We start from the raw sequence: 20641 nt of genomic DNA, 5'->3' as shown, positions 1-20641 counted from the left end.
AACTATATTTTTATTCGGTCACATCTCATGTACTTTACTTGGAGCGTCTGTTTGTTTTTGTTTTCTTTGAATAAATTCATGCTTGAGTGGGAGAGAGACACGCTCCGCTGTTGCGTATGAACACATGTGTTCTTAGCTTTATCTTTAATGTTCATTGCGAAGGTTGAACTACCTCGTTCATTGATATATGGTTGGAAACAGAAAATGCTCATGTGGTAATTGGTATAATGTCTTGAATAATTTGATACTTGGCAATTGTTGTGCTCATATAGATCATGTTTAAGCTCTTGCATCATGTACTTTGCACCTATTAATGAAGAACTACATAGAGCTTGTTAAAATTTGGTTTGCATGATTGGTCTCTCTAAGTCTAGATATTTTCTGGTTAAGGTGTTTGAACAACAAGGAAGACGATGTAAAGTCTTATAATGCTTACAATATGTTCATATGTGAGTCTTGCTGCACCGTTTTATACTTGAGTTTGCTTCAAACAACCTTGCTAGCCTACCTTTGTATTGAGAGGAATACTTCTCGTGCATCCAAATCCTTGAGCTAAACACTATGCCATTTGTGTCCACCACACCTACCTACTACATGGTATTTCTCTGCCATTCCAAGCAAATACTTCATGTGCTACCTTTAAACAATTCAAAAGCTATTATCTCTTATTTGTGTTAATGTTTTATAGTTCATGAGGAAGTATGTGGTGTTTTATCTTTCGATCTTGTCATTTACTTCGGACAGACTTTCACCAATGGACTAGTGGCTTCATCCGCTTATCCAATAATTTTGCAAAAAGAGCTGGCAATGGGGTTCCCAGCCCCAATTAATTAACTTGCATTAATAATTCTCTTCACATGTTTTGCTCTGATTCATCAGTAAGCAACTTCATTTTGCAAATAGACACTTCTCCATGGTATGTGAAATGTTGGAAGGCACCCGAGGATTCGGTTAGCCATGGCTTGAGAAAGCAAAGGTTGGGAGGAGTGTCATCTAAAAAATAAAAAAATAAAAACTAAACTAAAGTACATGTGTAAACAAAAGAGAAGAGGGATGATCTACCTTGCTGGTAGAGATAACGTCCTTCATGGGAGCCGCTCTTGAAAGTCTGGTTGACGAGGTAGTTAGAGTACCCATTACCATTCGTTGACAACAACAAACACCTCTCAAAACTTTACTTTTATGCTCTCTATATGATTTTAAAACTTAAAAAGCTCTAGCACATGATTTAATCCCTGCTTCCCTCTGCGAAGGGCCTATCTTTTACTTTATTGTTGAGTCAGTTTGCCTATTCTTTCTATCCCAGGAGAAAACACTTGTGTAAACTGTGTGCATTGATTCTTACATGTTTACTTATTGCACTTGTTATATTACTTTATGTTGACAACTATCCATGAGATATACATGTTACAAGTTGAAAGCAATTGTTGAAACTTAATCATCCTTTGTGTTGCTTCAATGCTTTCTACTAAGAATTTATTGCTTATGAGTTAACTCTTATGCAAGACTTATTGATGCTTGTCTTGAAAGTACTATTCATGAAAAGTCTTTGTTATATGGTTCAGTTGTTTAGTCATTATCTTTATTATCACTTCATTCACTTCATATACTTTACAATAATGTTGATCAAGATTATGTTGGTAGCATGTCACTTAAGAAATTATCATTGTTATCGTTTACCTACTCGAGGGCGAGTAGGAACTAAGCTTGGGGATGCTTGATACGTCTCAAACGTATCTATAATTTCTTATGTTCCATGCTAGTTTTATGACATTACCTACATGTTTTGTTCACACTTTATATCATTTTGATGCATTTTCCGGAACTAACCTATTAACGAGATGCCGAAGTGCCAGTTCCTGTTTTCTGCTGTTTTTGGTTTCAGAAATCCTAGTAAGGAAATATTCTCGGAATCGGACGAAATCAATGTCCAGCATCCTATTTTTCCACAAAGCTTCCAGAACACCCGAGAGCCAGCAGAGGGGGGCCACAGGGCCACAAGATGATAGGGCGGCGCGGCCAGGGCCTGGGCCGCACCCCCCTATTGTGTCACCGCCTCGTCAGCCCTCCAACTCCGCCTCTTCGCCTATTTAAGCCTCCTCGACCTAAAACCTCGATACAAAAAAGCCACGGTACGAGAAACCTTCCAGAGCCGCCGCCATCACGAAGCCAAGATCTGGGGGACAGGAGTCTCTGTTCCGGCACGCCGCCGGGACGGGGAAGTGCCCCCGAAAGGCTTCTCCATCGACACCACCACCATCTTCATCACCGTTGTTGTCTCCCATGAGGAGGGAGTAGTTCTCCATCGAGGCTAAGGGCTGTACCGGTAGCTATGTGGTTAATCTCTCTCCTATGTACTTCAATACAATGATCTCATGAGCTGCCTTACATGATTGAGATTCATATGAGCTTTGTATCACTATTAGTCTATGTGCTACTCTTGTGATGTTATTAAAGTAGTCTATTCCTCCTTCACGGTGTAATGGTGACAGTGTGTGCATCGTGTAGTTCTTGGCGTAGGTTATGATCATAATCTCTTGTAGGTTATGGAGTTAATTATTACTATGATAGTATTGATGTGATCTATTCCCCATTCATAGTGTAAAGGTGACAATGTGTATGCTATGTTAGTACTCGGTTTAAATTGCAAAGATCTATTATGCTCTAAAGGTTACTTAAATATGAATGTCGAATATTGTGGAGCTTGTTAACTCCGGCATTGAGGTGCTCTTGTAGCCCTACACAATGAATGGTGTTCATTATCAAACAAGAGTATATGTAGCACAAAGGAAGAGAACTTATTTATTATGTGATCAATGTTGAGAGTGTCCACTAGTGAAAGTATGATCCCTAGGCCTTGTTTCCAAATACTGCAATCATCGCTTGTTTACTGTTTTACTGCATCTTTACTTCCTGCAATATTACTACCATCAACTGCACGCCAGCAAGCACTTTTCTGGCGCCGTTACTACTGCTCATATTCATTCATACCACTTGTATTTCACTATCTCTTCGCCGAACTAGTGCACCTATACATCTGACAAGTGTATTAGGTGTGTTGGGGACACAAGAGACTTCTTGTATCGTGATTGCAGGGTTGCTTGAGAGGGATATCTTTGACCTCTTCCTCCCTGAGTTCGATAAACCTTGGGTGATCCACTTAAGGGAAACTTGCTGCTGTTCTACAAACCTCTGCTCTTGGAGGCCCAACACTGTCTACATGAATAGAAGCGTGCGTAGACATCAGGCCTCACCAACTATTGTCTTGGCCTTCACTTTGTCGACCTACATGCTTGGTCAATTTTGTGAATCCATAATTGCTGGGATATCATGATGAAGCGCAAAGATTTGGACTCCATCACCTCCTAGTGTCATGGAACATTTGGAATGAAAGAAACTCCTGAGTCTTCAAGAACAAGCAAGCTCCACCACCGGTCATTCTACAAAATATAAAACACGAGTCGAAGCTTTAACTTTTAGCGGGCACTAATCGCATGAGTAACTTGATACCGCGGAAGTGGGGTATTTTTGTAATATGGCCAATTTAATTTCTTGTAAAACCCGTACCTTAAATAATATAATAGGGCAAAGCTTTTCCCTCGTTTCAATTTCTTGTAATATGGTTTAGATATTTGAACATCCATTTTTAATTTGCCGGACATGAACACCGGATAATTTGGATTATTCACTAGCAGTTTGGTAGTTCCCACCCCTATGTACAGTGGGTGATGAGACAATCTTTTCTCATTATTCCATATCATTCAGAGGAGACAAAAAAAGCATTATCATTGCTAAAACATTACTGAGAGAAGACAAACTTCTTATTCACATTTCTCTCTTCTAACTCAACAATTATCTTACATAACATTGCTAAAACATTACCATTATACATACCCAGGCGTTCATCTTGTTGGGACGCTCAGCCAATTCATACTTACCAATCGAAAGATGGGAAACCTACAGAATGGAGCCTCTCAATTGAGAGTCTGGAACTCTATCTATGCACTTACCATTAAAAATCTGACTAAGCATTTTTTTTGAGGTAAAATCTGACTAAGTATTGTACTAGTACAACTATGCAGTTTAGAGATTCTCTCTTTGTCCATGGATGGATACATGAGTTTGGGCAAGGTGCAATCAAACTATTTTGATTTGTACCTTTAATATTTGAAAATATAAATAAAAATTAGTAAGATGGAACTATTGTTGTTTGGCTTGTTGTAATGATCAACATAGATATTTTGAAGAACCCCGGAAACGATATGATGTTCCAAGCGAAAAGGGAATGACCCAATGTATAGGAAAAACTAGTTAAAAACCGTACATAAACAGCTATATTTTAAGTGAACGACGGAATCGAAAACCATATGCACATTACTCCCAACCCAAAATCGATGGTGGTGATTATCATCCCCAGCAAAACAGCAAACTAGGACCAGCAACTAGACTATCACCAAAACAGAACATAACACTAGTAGAAAATTGGGCTTCCGTGCAGGCCTTTTGTCCCGGCCCAGTCACGTCGCCCCGAAATCACCGAGAATTTACGGGGCATTTTTTGAGGTTCTTTAAGGCCTTTTGTCCCGGTTGGAACCGGGACAAAAGGGTCTAAGGCCTTTCGAGTCCTGCTGGCAGCCCTTTTGTCCCGGCTGGAGACACGAGCCGGGACATAAGGTCAGACGGTTCGTTCCCGCGTGGAAATCGATCGTCTCGGTATTACTGCACACGGAAACAGAGAGGAAGCAGAACGATCGCCGTACCGGAATTTGCATCACCGCCGGCGCCATGACCGGCCTTTTCACCTCCCTCTGCCCTATATACATGCCTTGTTTTTCCTCAGATTTCCATAGCCACCAAAACTGCACCATTAGCCCCGGCCGGCCCTCATGGAACCCGAAATGGTCAAGCTCGCGCGCGCCCTCGACTTACCTCCATCTAAAGTCTACTACGATGTCATGGAGAAGATGAATTTCAAGGTCACGTACACCCTCCGTGCGAAGAGGGTGGAGAGGTGGATCCGCGCCGTCAAGAGGGATTTCCTCGACGCTGCGGAAATCAAGGTTAGTTTTCCATGGCTTTTATCAAAGATATGTAGCTTAAAATTTAGAGATATCATAAAGCATCCAAAATCCCAATGGCATTTTTTGTGTTTAAAGGTCATGGGCTTGGACTGCGAGTTCACTGTCGTCCTGCAACTCTCCGTCGCGCAACATAATCTGGTCTTCCATATTGTGAATGCCGATGAAGTGCCAGGACTGCTCATCGATTTCCTTGCGGACAAAAATATCAGATTTTGTGGTGCAGCAATCCACAATGATGTGGATATGTTGCAGACCTACGTAATTATTATTCCGTCTGCGATCAACCTGCAGCAGATACTCCCGAACCCCGTCCCAAGAAAGCAGACTCCGAATTTGTATGATTTGGAAAATCATTATATTGGGACGGGTCTCGAGCAGAAGAAGAAGTTTAATTATAAGAAGAATAATCCGCCGAAGACCTCCAAGGAATTAGAAGAAGAGGCAGTGATTTTTGGATGGGGCGATTTTCCCTTGAGCCATAAGCAACTGCAGTATGCCGTTCTCGACGCTCGCCTCGGCTTCGAGCTGGGTAGGAGGCATCTCCGGGCACTTGGCTACAATTTCCATATGGATCGCCTCGGACTTAATATTTATGAGTAGCTGCATGATGGTGTGGTGTGTCTTGTCGTGTGTGCCTTCTATGTATGAATCGTCGTGATCAATATATTAAATCTTTCGATTATACATTATTTAAATTCCTCACATACATAACCAAGCAAATTCAAACTGAGTTCATATATTGCACTTTACTATACTGATACAATGTTAAATATGGAGAAAGAACTATTATTTGATAAGATCTTTCTGAAGTGTTACTTCTTCTTAACACTTGATAATAACGCCATATTATATGAATAATGCATATATTATTTGATAATAATATTAATAAATGAATAAAAATAAAATTATTCCATATTCAAATTCCTCACACTTTCCTAATAGTTATGCATATATTATTTGTCCACTTGCGGTTTACTAGTCAGCCTCACGTGCTTTGCACTTAAAAATCAATCGGAATGATGACATGAACCTCCTAATTTTCAATCAAAATAGCATTACAGAGCATCAAGTTTGAGCACGCCAAAAGAAAAATGAGCACTAAGTTTGAGATAATTATATGTGACTGAAACATTGACCTCACTGACATTGACCATGTATGTGCATTTAGATATAAATTTGTGTACTCCTTTTTTTCTCTGTACAACCTTTTCTGGCCACCTGCAATAGCTGATCTCCTCCCATCCATGCCACCCATAACCATAAGCCATAGGACATGTACGACCGGCACTGGTCCATTCGGCTTCAGTCTTCGGGTAATCGAACTGACAGTGGTAGCAAAAGATGGGCTGAAACTCTAGAAACAATAATGCTGGGTCTACGGACAAATTGTTACGGGAATCGACTTACGGACATACGTGGGCTGCTGCTGTTCTCCCAGGCTGATTTCTCTTGGACCCACAGTGTGACTCTACCCAATTGCACGATGCCACGCCTGATTCCGTAGGTTCATTCCGTAACTTGATTCAGGCCATTTTAATCTCAATGCCCCACGCTGGTTATCTTCTCCTTCTCACAATCGTACCTACAGGCCCAGCCCCACGCCCGCTCTCCCACATCGACATCGAGACTTCCCACTTCGCACCGTCTTCCATAGCCCTAGGCCCTAGCCGCCACTGCTCTCCACCCCAGCAACAACGGTGGTCTGGCAGCCGGCGACCAGCGTGGCGGCGGCGTGGCATCATCCCATCCCTCTCCTAAGCGCCCCTGCTCTCCTTCCTAGTGGTGGTGTTCCGGCTGGCGGGAAACAGCGCAGTGGCGTCGTCCCATGTTCTCCATGACGGCAGCCAGCTTGCGGCCGTGTTCCGGCATCTAAAGGTATAATTGAGGCACCCCCATGGGGCACCTAGGTAAATTAGAATTGACTAGCCATTGATTTTACCTCCAACGAATCTGAGCCGTCCAATTTTTACCGCGGTGGTATAAAAGGTGCATCCAACAGACAGAAACCCTAGCCGCCGTACCCCAATCGCCTCGCAGCTTTGTCTGCCCAATCCCCTTCCTTCCACTCCTCCCCCAATCGCCTTCTTCCTCCTCTGCGAGCCGCCGGCCTCGCCGATGCCTCCTCCCTGCTCACCCCTGCACGGACAAGCCCGAGAAACCGCAGCGCATCGCGAAGGAGCGAGGACCCCGCCCCCGTCGATCTCCTGGCCGTCTCCAGCGATTTCCCATGGCCTGCGGTCTCCCTGTTCTGCTCCTCTGACCAAGACGAGGAGAGGACATCGAGCCTAGGATAATCGATGGCACGACACCGAGACGGCGTGCTCTCTACATCATAGCACGCGTTGGTGGTCTCCATCAATCTCTTCACGGCGCTGCTCTGTGCTTGCATCGTCCTTTGACACCTCCTCGAGGAAATCTGTTTGCTCAACATGGTAAGCTCTTCCATCTATTCCATCTCTCTCTCTCTCTGGGCGCATTTTTTCTGCCCGGCCGTACGGCGTACGCTGCTGCTAATACTCTGCCCTTTCTTATTTCTCTTCCTCCTTGCAAACAGGGGATGTGCATCGATGTGGTGATCCTGCTGACGACCAAGGGAAGAGCTCGCACGTGCTTGTCTACAGCAAGGAACTCTTCTTCATATACCTCCTGCCCCCCATCATCTTGCACAGGGTAAGAACAGAGGTTCATATGACAAGGTTTTCCGGTGGGGATTTTGCCTATGTTTCAATCTTGTTTTCTTCTGGGCCTACTGTCCATCGTATCAAATGATATGTGCCTGTGGGATTCATTCTTTATTCTAGAAATTTATTTATGGTGAAGCATGGATTCTTCGCTCATCCATCTAGCACATCTGGATGGAATCACAAGCAGCAGCAGATGCTTCTGCTGATTGGCTAATTTGATGCTTGATCCTTCAAAGTCATATTGTTACTTTCACATGATATGTTTTTTCTGCACAATAGTTCTTTATTGGGGCTTAGGCTCCTCCTTGGTTCATGGAATTTAATATTTGATGTGTACAGAGTGCTACTCCCATTCCATTAAGGAATTGACTATTTCTAAATGAATCCACCCTACGACAGTCGGAGTTTTTGTTGAACATTCAGATCTATTCTGAATGTCATTTGGTCGCACAACACACTTTTGAAGGTTCTCACAACCATTTCTCATCAGTTTCCAGGTGAAGAAGAAGCAGTTCTTCCGGAATTTCATGACTATCATATTATTTGGTGATGTTGGGACAATGATATCACGATATCTCTTGGTATGCTCCTTTTTTTCGCCAAAATAGTTGTTTGTTGTTGCTTTGGTGATAATTTGTCGAGAGTAGATTAAATAGATTGTTCTCTAATGGGTTATCTTGGGCTTCTCTGATGATGCCCGATTACTTTTTTGAGCTGCCATTGCAATATTCGGCGGCGCAATTTTAGAGTGTTTCATCTGCACTGGAACTTATGCTTTTATAATTCAGAGATTAATTGAGATTGAGTATGAACGAAGAGTTCATGTTATTATGTCATAAATGCCCAATTTACTTGACGTACGATATAACTGCTTGATAAGTTTTCTCTTCTAATATGCCAAGCAAACCAAATATAAGAAAATTGGCTAATTTAGTAGCGGTTTCATCTTGCCTTACCTGAAACTCGAATTTCTGAAGTAAATTATAAGTGGGAACCTTTGTGATTCAAAGGCATGATGCGATAAATAATTTCTGAAGTACTTGTTTTTGTTACAGATACGGTGGTCCTACATGGACAAACCTGGTGGAGTGCCAGTGAGAAGCAACGTCTTAGAAAGAAAAGTTTGAGCAGCATGTGGTTAATCAGAGCAGAGCAATATGTTATGGTTGATCAAAACAGTTTCCTTACTAGCTGAAGTTCCAACCAGGTAGTATAAGACATTGTTATTCCAGAGGTAAATAGCTGTATTCGTCACCGTAATGTTCATCGATGCATACATCCAGAGTTTGGTCAATCGAACATGTAGTTTGGCACTTTATGGTCGCATTATTTTTGTTAGTACATAATTTCTATTCTTCTTGCTCCGCGCTTACGACTCTACCTTTTATCGCAGATACCCTGCAGTTCTAATTAACATAACCAGAGTTCCAAAAATTTCTTTGGTCACTGGCCATTTGGAGCTCCAACCTATTTGTTTTGTGCAAGTCCTATTTATCTATGCATACAAGATGTTCGGCACAAATCCAAGCAGGATGTTCTCATATATAGATGACACTTCTGACTTCTCATTTGCAAAAATATCTTGCTCTTTATCTGAATGGATGACCTTTGGCCGCTTTGTCTTCGATCGGTTTTTATTATCATTACTCAACATTTCACCTGCCTTCTCCTATTAGTGGTGGTGAACCATAGAAAGCATTTAGAACTACACAGAAGTAAAAAAAGGGGAGGGGTTAAAATAGTAAGGATCTGGGCCTGATTATATTGAGATGTCAAGAAATAATCTTTCAGCCTGCACAACAAAGGCTAAAATGTCAATTTACCTGGCTGATTTCTCCCTTCTATTGCAGTACAAAGTAGTACAATTGTGTTACAAACTGTAGATATGAACTGGAACTTATGCTTTTCAATTTGAGATATTTATTGAGACTGAGAATGAACGAATAGTTCACGTTATATCGTTCATGCTTTTCTGAATATAGCTGAACCTATGTGTTCTAACTTGTCTGAACACATGCTTTTCTTCCCATACTCATGACCCATCTTGGAAAATTTGCATTATATCACACCAAGTGTCAGAATTATAAACGAGTACCGTATCTTGGCACAGTTATCTTCTTCATAGCAGTAAAGACCAAAGAAAAAATTTCCATGTCTTCTACATTTTAATTTCAGGCACCACTATAGTTTTGTAGATGATACATTAAGACTACATATATTATATGTTCAGTTTTTTCGAATCTTATTGGGATTTGATGATAGATACTGCCATCACTTTGACTTCTCAAGTGTACAAAATATTTTAAATTATTACTTACACCTGTATAACAGCCTAACAGCCATGATCAGTCTGCTTTAATGTGTACTCTACTATGAAGAAAGAGGAAGTGAATGTGCATTATAGAGTGTTGAAATTATGTATATACGTCAATTTGTACGGTGTGGTCTATTGTCCAATCCTAATTTCCTACAGAAGCTGGCATGTTTGCCTTTTTTTAAACTCCATGGTCGAATACCATATGCTTGGTCTGAACAAGTGACACTCTATTCTTTCTCACATGTAAATATATGAGAGGAGTGATTCTAATCTGACATGATGTTTTGATATGTAGAAACATTAGTGCTGGCTGATTGGGTTTATTAAACCTGTTGTTATTCATGTCCTATTTGCAGCAATGATTGCTGGTATACATAGTAGCATCCTTTGTTTTGATAGGGCTATGGCCTTTAGTAGCAACTTTCCAGATCGTAAACCGCTTGGTGAGACATAAGTAAACAGGAGTCTCAACGTGCAGTCTGCACTTAATTTCTTTAATAAAATATATGCGATGTTACCAATTAGCTTATCCTGAGTAGAACAATGAAACCAGTTTAATTTCTATGATTGCAATGCATTTATCAACAATACAATTTTGTGTTTGAGGTTGCAGCTTCTGAGTTCAACAATTATGTTCGATCTGTTCTCTCCTGTTATTTCTATTTTAACCAGAGCAATTTTTAAGAGGATGGTAGCCAAGAAATATTTCTACATACATGGAAGTATATTTCAACACCGCATCTCAATTTCCACATAAGGTGGTTTCGTTTGTATTCGCTTCATCAGATATATTGTTCCTTGTGTACATGTGTTTCCCTCCGGATCCAAGCTTAAAATTCTGTTCCAGACCCACTTTGTTAAGTAAGAGGGCTGCTATCCTTCTCTCCTTCAGCAGTTATTGGTTTTGCTGTGAAAGGAGTAATGCCATTTGGTTTTCCTCTAGGAATAATCAAATCATTTCCTAAGATATCACCTGAATAGTTGATTCCGATTAACTGTCATCTTAATGCCAACCAACTTTAAACTGCTTCATGGTTTTTCTACTACGAACAGTTATGATGCATTTGGTGTCTGGCGAAAACTTCTTGCATTTGGTGTTTTGGTGAGAAGTGTTCAGTTTAACATAATCAGTACTATTTTCTATATTGTATTTGTCTACCTCTGCTGCAGACATAGATTGTTTTGATGGGTTGCATTGCCTGATCCTTTTTTTCATTCTTTAGCATACAAATAAGGATCGTTATTACCTAATGTTTGTATGGCACCTCAAATCGTCTGATCTGCCTTGGTGTTCTCCTGTCTGGTACTGCTATGTTCTATCCATGGACCTATAGGTTAACTCACTCGTTCATTTTCATTTTCTGGTTAGCCTTCATGGTCTATGACAATCCATGGCGTAGGCCCCTACGGAGGAGATTCGTTTTGAAGCTACTGTCTTTGTTCCTTTTACCTTTCTTCGTTTGCTCTTCACGCAGACGGTACTTAGATCCAGCTTCACGTGACATAAAGGGCTGTGTGCATCTTTTGGATGCAGAGGCCGGGTTTATTCCCCCATTTGGAAAAAAGCTTCACGTGACATATTTTGGGATTCTAAAAATGATTTTTGTTCTGATGCAGAGATGCTAGGTCTGTTAGTGCCTCCTGTGTTGTTTATAAGATTTCACCGGTGGGATATTTGTGCCCTTTACCTGGTCTCCGAGCACTGCCTCATGTGACGCTGTGTTCGTCCCTGGTTCATCAAGGTTAGGAGGATGCTGGCTAGCGGTATAATTTCCAACCTCGTACGCATCTTTTCCTCTGGTTACTTGATTTGTAAATGAGGTACGCCATCTTGCTTCTCTTTTTTGGTTCATGCAAAGTTTGGTACTTTTGTTCCTGGAAGAATCTGTAGATAAGAAATATGGAAAGTATATTGAGAATAGATTAATTTAAGAATCAAAATCATAGAAGTACTCAGAGTCATATTAAGAATAAAAATCATAGAAGTATTCAGAGTCATATTAAGAATCAAAATCATCATATTTGAGTATTTTTGCTTTCAAGTGATCACTAATTTTGAGAATAGATTAATTTGTTGCGCCTCTTTTTTCAGTAGGAACCGGTGCTCACTTGCTATTTGTTCTCTGTACCACCCTTTTCTTGGTGTCATGGGTCTCCTCATTATAGAAGTATTCAGAGTCCTAATGCTATTGTATGGCAATGCTGAAATTATATTGAATCATGGTTACATACCAAAGATTAATAATTGTTTTAAACTGAAGCACGACTCACAGAGCTTACTTTTAAGACTTACTTTTTTGGTGGCTCAAAGTAGACGACAATTCATGACAATTATGGGCCTGCCAATAGAAGCATCATTATGAATAAATTACAACTACATCATCTCCTTCTAATTACAGTCTCTCAATCAGGTAAGATTACACTCCCTTTTTGCCACACAGGCTCAACTAAATGTTGCACTCAGGAACCATTTTTCTGGTTACCTACTTTTAATCAACCAAGGCTTGTAGTAACCAGTAGTAAATGTATCTCTGTACCACAACCCAATTTACACTTGACAACTAATTTTCAAAACATTCCTATAACATATATATTTACGTTTGACAGTTAAACTTGGTTCCATGAAACCTTCAGGCTACTCAGGTTCTGAGCAGTTTTGTAGTAGCAGTGAAGTTTTTAGTGTGGCATCCGAACTAACAAGCCATGTACTGTACTCATACTTGTAGGTCCAGGTTACCAATTCATACCATTTCACATTATTCTTGAACTGTGAGTTTGGAACAGCACCATAATACTTCACTTTGAGCAGTATAACATGTATGACTGGTTTAGCCACATGAGTTAACTAGCAGGTTATTTCTTTGCAAACAGTAGCATTAGCTGAACCAATAGATTAACTCAGGTTTTGTTATCCAATTTTTTATAAAAAAAACTAATCCAAAACGTGAAACCCAAGTTAACCAGAATTCTGCTGAACCTTGTGAACTAAAAATTGTTATTGAACTAAAATAAGATTTGAGTGAGCATCTAATAGCTACAGCAGACTTGAACTAAATCTAAATGCATAAAAATTATTTACTTTCTCAGACTACAAACAAGAAAGCACAAATATTCTTTATGTACGAGGCAAGGCTACCTTTTACCCTTAGCTAATATCATCTCCCGTCCCTCCTTACCAGGTTTAAGCCATGGACGTTGTTGAGATTCTATCCAGGGTCATGATGAAGGCAGATCCCAAAACCATTGTGCAACAGTATACCCACCAAGAGCAAAATGACAATGACATTCTACCCATAATATACATCATTTTGTTGGAGAGAAGTCCCACAGCAGGTCCTTCAAGCAAGCAGTGTATAGGTTGTTGACTATACAGTTATTTTGTTGCAAGACATGTTGTATTAATGAAGATTTCATAGTTTCACCTATCGGATAATTTTTTCATTTGATTTCTACGGATTCTTAACAGAGTGTTTTACAAACTGTTTACCGTGGTCGGAGTCAAGTTAAGCCACAAAATATTCCTCTGTTCCCTGAATGTATATAAACGTGTGCTACTTCGTTTGTGATTTTGTTTTTTTATCCTAATTTCATTCTATCCAGTTTGTTTTGTAAAACCTAAAAAACGTACTGATATTTTCCCACTTGATTTTTATCGTTGTTATATAAAATTTAAACTGGTGCTAATTCCACGGGATCGTGCGCCAAGGCGCACATCAAAATCTAGTGTAACAATTGGCGCCATTTCACCCTCTGCGGGCTGCGGCTCTGCCTCCTTCCACTATCCTCTAGCGTTGATTTCCTTGCCGTAAATTGGTGTTGTTTGGTCCCAACCGGGAATCGAAACGAAATATCGGTGGACGAATGGAGAGTAGGGTAGATGTTTCTGGAATCACGTAGAGAAAGAAAGACGTTACTGTAGCTACGAATCCCAGGGTTCAGGGCCGTTGGATGGTGTCCGATCAACGGCAGAAATTGCATTATGCTGATTGAATTCAAACTTTCAAAATTGGCACACTATATAGGAGTATAGATAAAGATTGAAAGATATTAATTATTTGTCCTTATTATATGAATACTGCATATATTATTTGATAACAATATTAATAAATAAATAAAAATAAAATTATTCCATATTCAAATTCCTCACACTTTTCTAATAGTTATGCATATATTATTTGTCCACTTGCGGTTTAAAGATTGAAAGATATTAATTATTTGGCCATATTATATGAATAATGCATATATTATTTGATAATAATATTAATAAATGAATAAAATTAAAATTATTCCATATTCAAATTCCTCACACTTTTCTAATAGTTATGTATATATTATTTGTCCACTTGCGGTTTAAAGATGGAAAGATATTAATTATTTGGCCATATTATATGAATAATGCATATATTATTTGATAATAATATTAATAAATGAATAAAAATAAAATTATTCAATATTCAAATTCCTCACACTTTTCTAATAGTTATGCATATATTATTTGTCCACTTGCGGTTTAAAGATTGAAAGAAATTTAAATTCCTCACATTGGAATGCTATATTATTATCTTATGGTAGTATTTACAACAAGGAACAACCACATTCGCGGGAGCATGGCAGAAAAGAACATAGAAGTTAAGCATGCTGATGGTGGAGTAGTGTGAGGATGGGTGACCGACCGGTAAGTGACCAAGTCTAGAATTTAAGTATAGATTATGTGTAATTAGTGTTAACAATGGTCCAAGTGAGAGAGTAATGAAAATGAAAAATGAAAAATGAAAAATAAAAATGAAAAATGAAAAATGAAAATGAAAATGAAAAAAGAAAAAAAACCTTTTGTCTCGGGATAAAAGGTTCTCCAGCTCAAACACCTGCATCGCAGCCAGGTGGTGGACTTTATGTCCCGGTTGGGAACCGGGCCGGGACAAAAGGGTTGGCCTTTTATCCCGTCTCCGTTGTCCCGGGTGGCCGGCCGGAACAAAAGCCTCTAACAGCCCGCAACAACAGACCTATTCTACACTAGTGTAACAAAATCAACGTAACAATACCTGATGGCGGTATTAACAACACATGCACAACACTAATGGCCGCGACTACAAGTGCAACCCAGCAACGAGTTTCCCCTTACTGCTATGTCGTTTCTTCACTATGGCCACATTCTCAGCAAGCGCATCGATGGCTTTGATCAATGTCGCCCCAAACGGCCTCTCAAACAACTTGGCAAGTGCGTCTGACGGGTCTCGTCACTGGATAAGGTGACCGCAAGGTCCTCTTGCGCCGCAATGCCTTCGCTTCTCTGCAATGTCTTCTTCAGCTATATCGCTGTCTATTTCTGAAGGGACAGACTACGAACTGCTTTTTTAGTAGCAGCTACGTTGCATTTGCTTCCAGCTAACTTCCGAAGCAGTCGCTTGGATATGAAAAGAAGTGAAGACAAGACAGCTAATCTTTATAGGAATATTCCCTCAACTTTACAAGTAAATCTCCAAATGCAGTGTCTCTTTTTTTCAGTATAACTCTAATGTATCTAGAGTCATCCTGACGGAGTAACGGGGATCGCAGATGCAATCCTGAAGGGACGGCAGAAAAGGCATCTCATACAATGAAGAACATGTATGTATCATCTTAACTCACTATAACAAACTTATTATTCCCATCTCTCTATCTATCTATCTATCTATCTATCTCTCTCTCTCTCTCTCTCTCTCTCTCTCTCTCTCTCTCTCTGCTAATTCAACAATTATCTTACGTATCATTTTGTTAAAATATTACCATTATACATGCCCTGAACACTGACGCCTAAAAAAACTGACTAAGCACTGTACTAGTACTACTGCAATTTAGAGATTCTGTGTTTGTCCATGGGTACGATGAGTTCCGGAAATGTGCATTACTTATAATTGTTAGGCTTAATATTGCATGAGATCGCAAAAGCAGCCACTGGAACACCTAGTTAACATAAGACAGAGAGGTTTAGAGATGCATTAGGGGCATTGACGATCCCATCGACGCCTGCGTGAGGCAGGCTTGGTGTGGCGGTGTTGATGACGAACTTGTGGTCGATGACGATCTGGGGATCCTCCTGATCCCCTCGGGCCGCCACCTGCACTGCCCTGGAACAGAGCGACGAGGTTCCAGCCTTCCCGTTGCTTGTGCGCGGACTGCGATCGGTGCAGAGCCTTAGGAATATCGGGGAGCAGCGAGACTAGGCGACTAACAGATGAGATCGCTAGCCACCGGGGCTCCCCCTTTTATGTGCGCATGCAACAGGGGGCCACGAACCATCAGTTGGTTAGCGACGCCCCCGATCAGGGCGTTTAGAGATAAGTCACGTACAGAAAAGGTCGTCCTGGACGTTGATCCTGTGGGCCCCCTTTTCTTCTTAACGTTAAGTGTTTCTGAAAATATCTCTTTTATCTGTTAACTGAACCTGACAGTATATTAACCTGACAGATCAATCCAACAATAATGTCTATCTATAATATCTGAAAATAAAATATTAAATAATAGTAAGATGGAAATACTGGCTTTTGACTTGATGAATAATATAGATATACTTTTTGAAGAACCACAGAAAGGGCAAGCTGCCAGCAAGCAAAAAAAGGGAAATGATCCAATTTATAAGAAAAACTAGGATGAAACCAGTACATAAACAGTGATACTTTAAGTGAACGATGGAATCGGGAACCATATGCAGATTACTCGCAACCCCAAAAACCAATGCAGCAACAACACAACATCGATGGTGGTGATTTGAACCCAACAAAAACAACAAACTACAACCAGCAACCACGCTATCACCAAAACACAACATAACAAAATTAACACAACAATACCTAATGGCGGCATTAACAACACATAGACAACACTAATGGCGGCAACTACAAGTGCAACTCAGCCACAAGTTTCCCTTTACTGCTATGTCGTTTCTTCACCATGGCCACATTCTTCGCAAGCGCATCAATGGCTTTGATCAATGTCGCCGCAAATGGCCTCTCAAACAACTTGGCAAGTGCATCTGACGGGTCTCGTCACTGGATAAGGAACCCCGCGAGGGCCTCTTGCGCCACAATGCCTTCACTTCTCTGCAATGTCTTCTTCTTCACTTCTGTTATATCGCTATCTATTTCTGAAGGGACATACTACAAACTGCTTCTTACTAGCAGCTACGTTGCATTGTGCTTCCAGCTAACTTCAAAAGCAGTTGCTTGGATACAAAAAGAAGCCAAGACAAGACAGCTTGTCTTTATAGGAATATCCCTCAACTTCGTCCATCTTCTTGACTCTTCTGAAACTTCTATACAAAATAAATCTTCAAACGCGCAGTTTCTCTTTTCTTTCAGCATAATTCCAATGTATCCCGAGTCATCCTGACGGGGATGGCAGATGCAATCGTGAAGGGACGGCAGAGAAGTCGCAGGTTTCTCTGCTAGGATACAACAAACCTATGTCATCGTTGTCTTTTGCACTGGCCTCGACTAATCCTAGGTGGGCCATTAACATGGTACTACAGATACAGAACAATAATCTGCAGATTAACATAACAAGCATTTCATGTCTGAAATTCACAGTTTGGGACCTCGTTATCATGCAGTGCATTACCGCAAAGTCAATTTTGGGCTCGAACTTTCAGGTTAGTTTCAGACTTTTAGACAGCTGACGGCCGCAATTCACCAGCAACCAGTTTTATCTCCACGGGCTCTCACCTGAGACGACTGTCACTTGAAGAGGAACTGAAAAAGAAAAAGAAATCTATGTCCCCCCCTGTGCCAATCAAACAGAGGTTCATCGATCGATCACCGATTCAGCACGCGCGGGCTGCTACGAAGAGCATATCAACGGCGTGTAGGGCCTCCAGCAGATCCGGTCGAGAACGACGACGAGGGCCATGATCACCGCGCAGTCGACGTCCGGCTGCACCACGAGGCTGAACACGTCGTCGCCGAGCGTGAGAGGCGCCTTGCCAGGCCCGGCCTTCTTCCTGGCGATCTTCGCCACCTCCTGGCCGTCGGGGACCCTGCGGATCTTGCAGCTCCTCCTCCGGAAGCAGCCCTCGATCCAGAAGCTGGGGGCCTGGTGGCCGGGAGGAGGAACAGGGTCTGATGCTGGCGACGTGGTGGTGGTGGGGGTGGCGGTGGTGGAGCAGGCTGAAGTCATGTACACTTCTGCTTCGCGGTTGCCCTGCAGGACCGAGCATTTCCTCATGGAGAAGAGCTGCTGCGATCTTGCCCGCTTTGTCTGGCCTTCTTCTGGCACTTTGTAGCAGTTCCATTGGTCGTGCATGCTGATGATCTGTTGCCGACACAAGAAAACAAAACGATGTCAGCTGTCGCTCCAGCTAGTTGTGGTGGATTCATTTTCATTTGTATAAGGAACTCCTGTCTGAAATAAGACAGGGAATGGCCAAATGGGTAGAAACAGACATTCTCATTTCATCGATTTAGCCCCCTTCAATGTTGATAAAATCAGTGCTGTAACACTAGGAACTACCGATGAAAGTGGCAAGAAGGTGCAGGCAGGAGACAAAATTCGATCGTTTCTCCTCATTTTCAGATGTGTTCTCCACAGAGGCAGGTACATCAAACATGTAGTCTAACTGAAGTCGAGACTGAGACGGCATGGATCCTAAACGACTATCCGATGTGCACAGCCTCGTGGAGGCAACCGCACGAACACCTTGTGCGCATTCATCAGAGAGGTGAGGTTCAGTCGATCTAGCCAAACCCCTAGATTTTCAACAGACTAAAACCCCGACCACACGATAGTACTACGTACATGGAATGGATCGGGTACTGACCTGCGGCCTGAGGGATAGGAGCGGCGCGCCGTGGCCGTCCATGAGGGTGAGCTCGCCAGCGAAGATCTTCCTGCGGCGGGAGTAGTTGTCGACACGGAAGGCGAGCGCTCCCCCGGCGTCGTAGACGGAGAAGCCGTCCGTGCCCTGGAACCCCATGCTGGACCGCATCCACACCGTGTAGCACTTCGCCGCCGCGGACGCCGCCGCCGAGTCCGCCGAGGGCGCGGCGCCGCCGTCTCGCAGCAGGAGGCGCCGCCTCGAGGCCTCCGCGTTGGGGTGTATCCGGCTCATGACGATCGGTGGTGGCCGTCCGTCGATGCGATCGAGATGCGGGCCGGCCGCGGGGGTTTATATACGCTATTCGCAAGATCAGCAGGGCGGCGGAACGGAATGGAATGGAGCGATCGGAACGGAATGTGGCTCGGTGTGTCCGACGTTGCCTTGCGGTTGCGTGACGTGGCGCCCCGCCTTTCTGAGTGAGTGTGTTGGGCGCATGCGTCGGAAGATTCTGGAAGCCCCAGTATTTGGTGTAACCCTAGGCTAGGCTAGGCAACTTGGGCAAGAGGGAGAGAACCTTCTAAGAATGTGCCGAGAGTGGCTCTCGATCCACCGTGGATCGCACCTTATCGCCTGTCGGCTGGCTGATCATCTGATGTGGACTACGAAAATGGGGGTACTACGGTACATGCAAGAATTGGATGTTGAGTCCACTTTAAAATATAAATTATTTTATATTAGTGAACAAAGGAAGTACATCCATTAGGCATGTACAATTGTATAAAGGGCACATCTTTCTTAGCCATTCACAACAACTAGAGAAGACAACGGATATAAGAGTTAGTTACATTTTAGTATTCCCTCCGTATAAAAATAGGTGTCTCAGTTTATTCTAGATACGTACGGATGTATCTATAGCTAAAGTGTGTCTGCATACATCTGTATCTAAACAAAATTAGGACACCTATTTTTTAGATGGATGTAGTAAGATATTATATTGCTAAGGGAGATCATAGAATGGAGGAAATAGCCTTCACTTATTATCATTTTTTAAGATCATTTCTTATCTAAGGCATGAAAACCTTCTTTTTTTTTCATTCTCTCTCCGTGAGCTAAACTCAAATCCAACGTGGCAACTCTATGAGAAGACTATCAATGTATGTGCCCTTATGTGATGATATTGAGTCGTTGAGCGAAATACCATGATTGCCAAGTTCCCAATCCGAGCTATACCGGCCTAAGTCGTGGGGTGTTGCATGCTGAGTTGGAAAATCATTGAAGGAAAAACATTTAGAGAAGTAGATGAAAAATTTATTACCATTGCCCCCCCCCCCCCCCCAACCATTCACACTTTCCCTCCCCCCCCCCCCCCCTCTACCCATGGTATGCTCTTCAATTACTCGGTAGATATGTTTACCCTGCAAAAGGGTTTCGGATTGGCACACCATCCCCAACTTTTATGTTGCCCCTGCTCACAACCCAACCAATTGCCCTTGCAAGACTTCGGCCCAAGCTCCGCCGCTGGTTGGGTGGTTAGTCCAACCTAAACCCTATCTGTGTCTCCATTTACCCCAACTCCTCTATCTTGTCCTGTCCTGATCTTTCTATTGATCCGTCTCCTTCCAAAATGGGATGTGAATTTTTTAAACATTACCGAGTTTGACATCATTTCCTTTAAGAATATCGTTCATTTTTTTGACAAATAGTATCGTTCATTATTTAACAACTAGTTTCCAATAACCATGGTTACGGGGAAATCCTAGGCCCCCGT

General features: G+C 41.9%; 2 protein-coding genes and 1 long non-coding RNA gene across 3 annotated transcripts; 2 read left to right on the top strand and 1 right to left on the bottom strand.

Moving 5' to 3' along the window:
- Nucleotides 1-4898: 4898 nt before the first annotated feature.
- On the top strand, nt 4899-5681 carry LOC127303605 (uncharacterized). Its single transcript, XM_051334318.1, has 2 exons — nt 4899-5060; nt 5157-5681. The coding sequence occupies exons 1-2, from the start codon at nt 4899-4901 to the stop codon at nt 5679-5681; spliced, it is 687 nt and encodes a 228-aa protein (XP_051190278.1).
- Nucleotides 5682-7106: 1425 nt separating this feature from the next.
- Nucleotides 7107-13561, top strand: LOC127300036 (uncharacterized). The gene is made up of 4 exons (XR_011745036.1): nt 7107-7513; nt 7636-7751; nt 8256-8346; nt 8821-13561. It is a non-coding gene; the product is annotated as an uncharacterized lncRNA (long non-coding RNA).
- A 4184-nt stretch (nt 13562-17745) lies between these two features.
- Nucleotides 17746-19280, bottom strand: LOC127300035 (protein LURP-one-related 8-like). Its single transcript, XM_051330108.2, has 2 exons — nt 18874-19280; nt 17746-18368 (listed from the first exon to the last, which is right to left on the bottom strand). The coding sequence occupies exons 1-2, from the start codon at nt 19162-19164 to the stop codon at nt 17898-17900; spliced, it is 762 nt and encodes a 253-aa protein (XP_051186068.1). The 5' UTR covers nt 19165-19280; the 3' UTR covers nt 17746-17897.
- Between the last annotated feature and the right edge of the window lie 1361 nt (nt 19281-20641).

The sequence above is a fragment of the Lolium perenne genome, chromosome 5, assembly GCF_019359855.2.
Source record: "Lolium perenne isolate Kyuss_39 chromosome 5, Kyuss_2.0, whole genome shotgun sequence".
Taxonomy (NCBI): domain Eukaryota; kingdom Viridiplantae; phylum Streptophyta; class Magnoliopsida; order Poales; family Poaceae; genus Lolium; species Lolium perenne.
The sequence above is the reverse complement of the archived record's forward strand: the minus strand, read 5'-3'. Positions and strand labels throughout refer to the sequence as shown.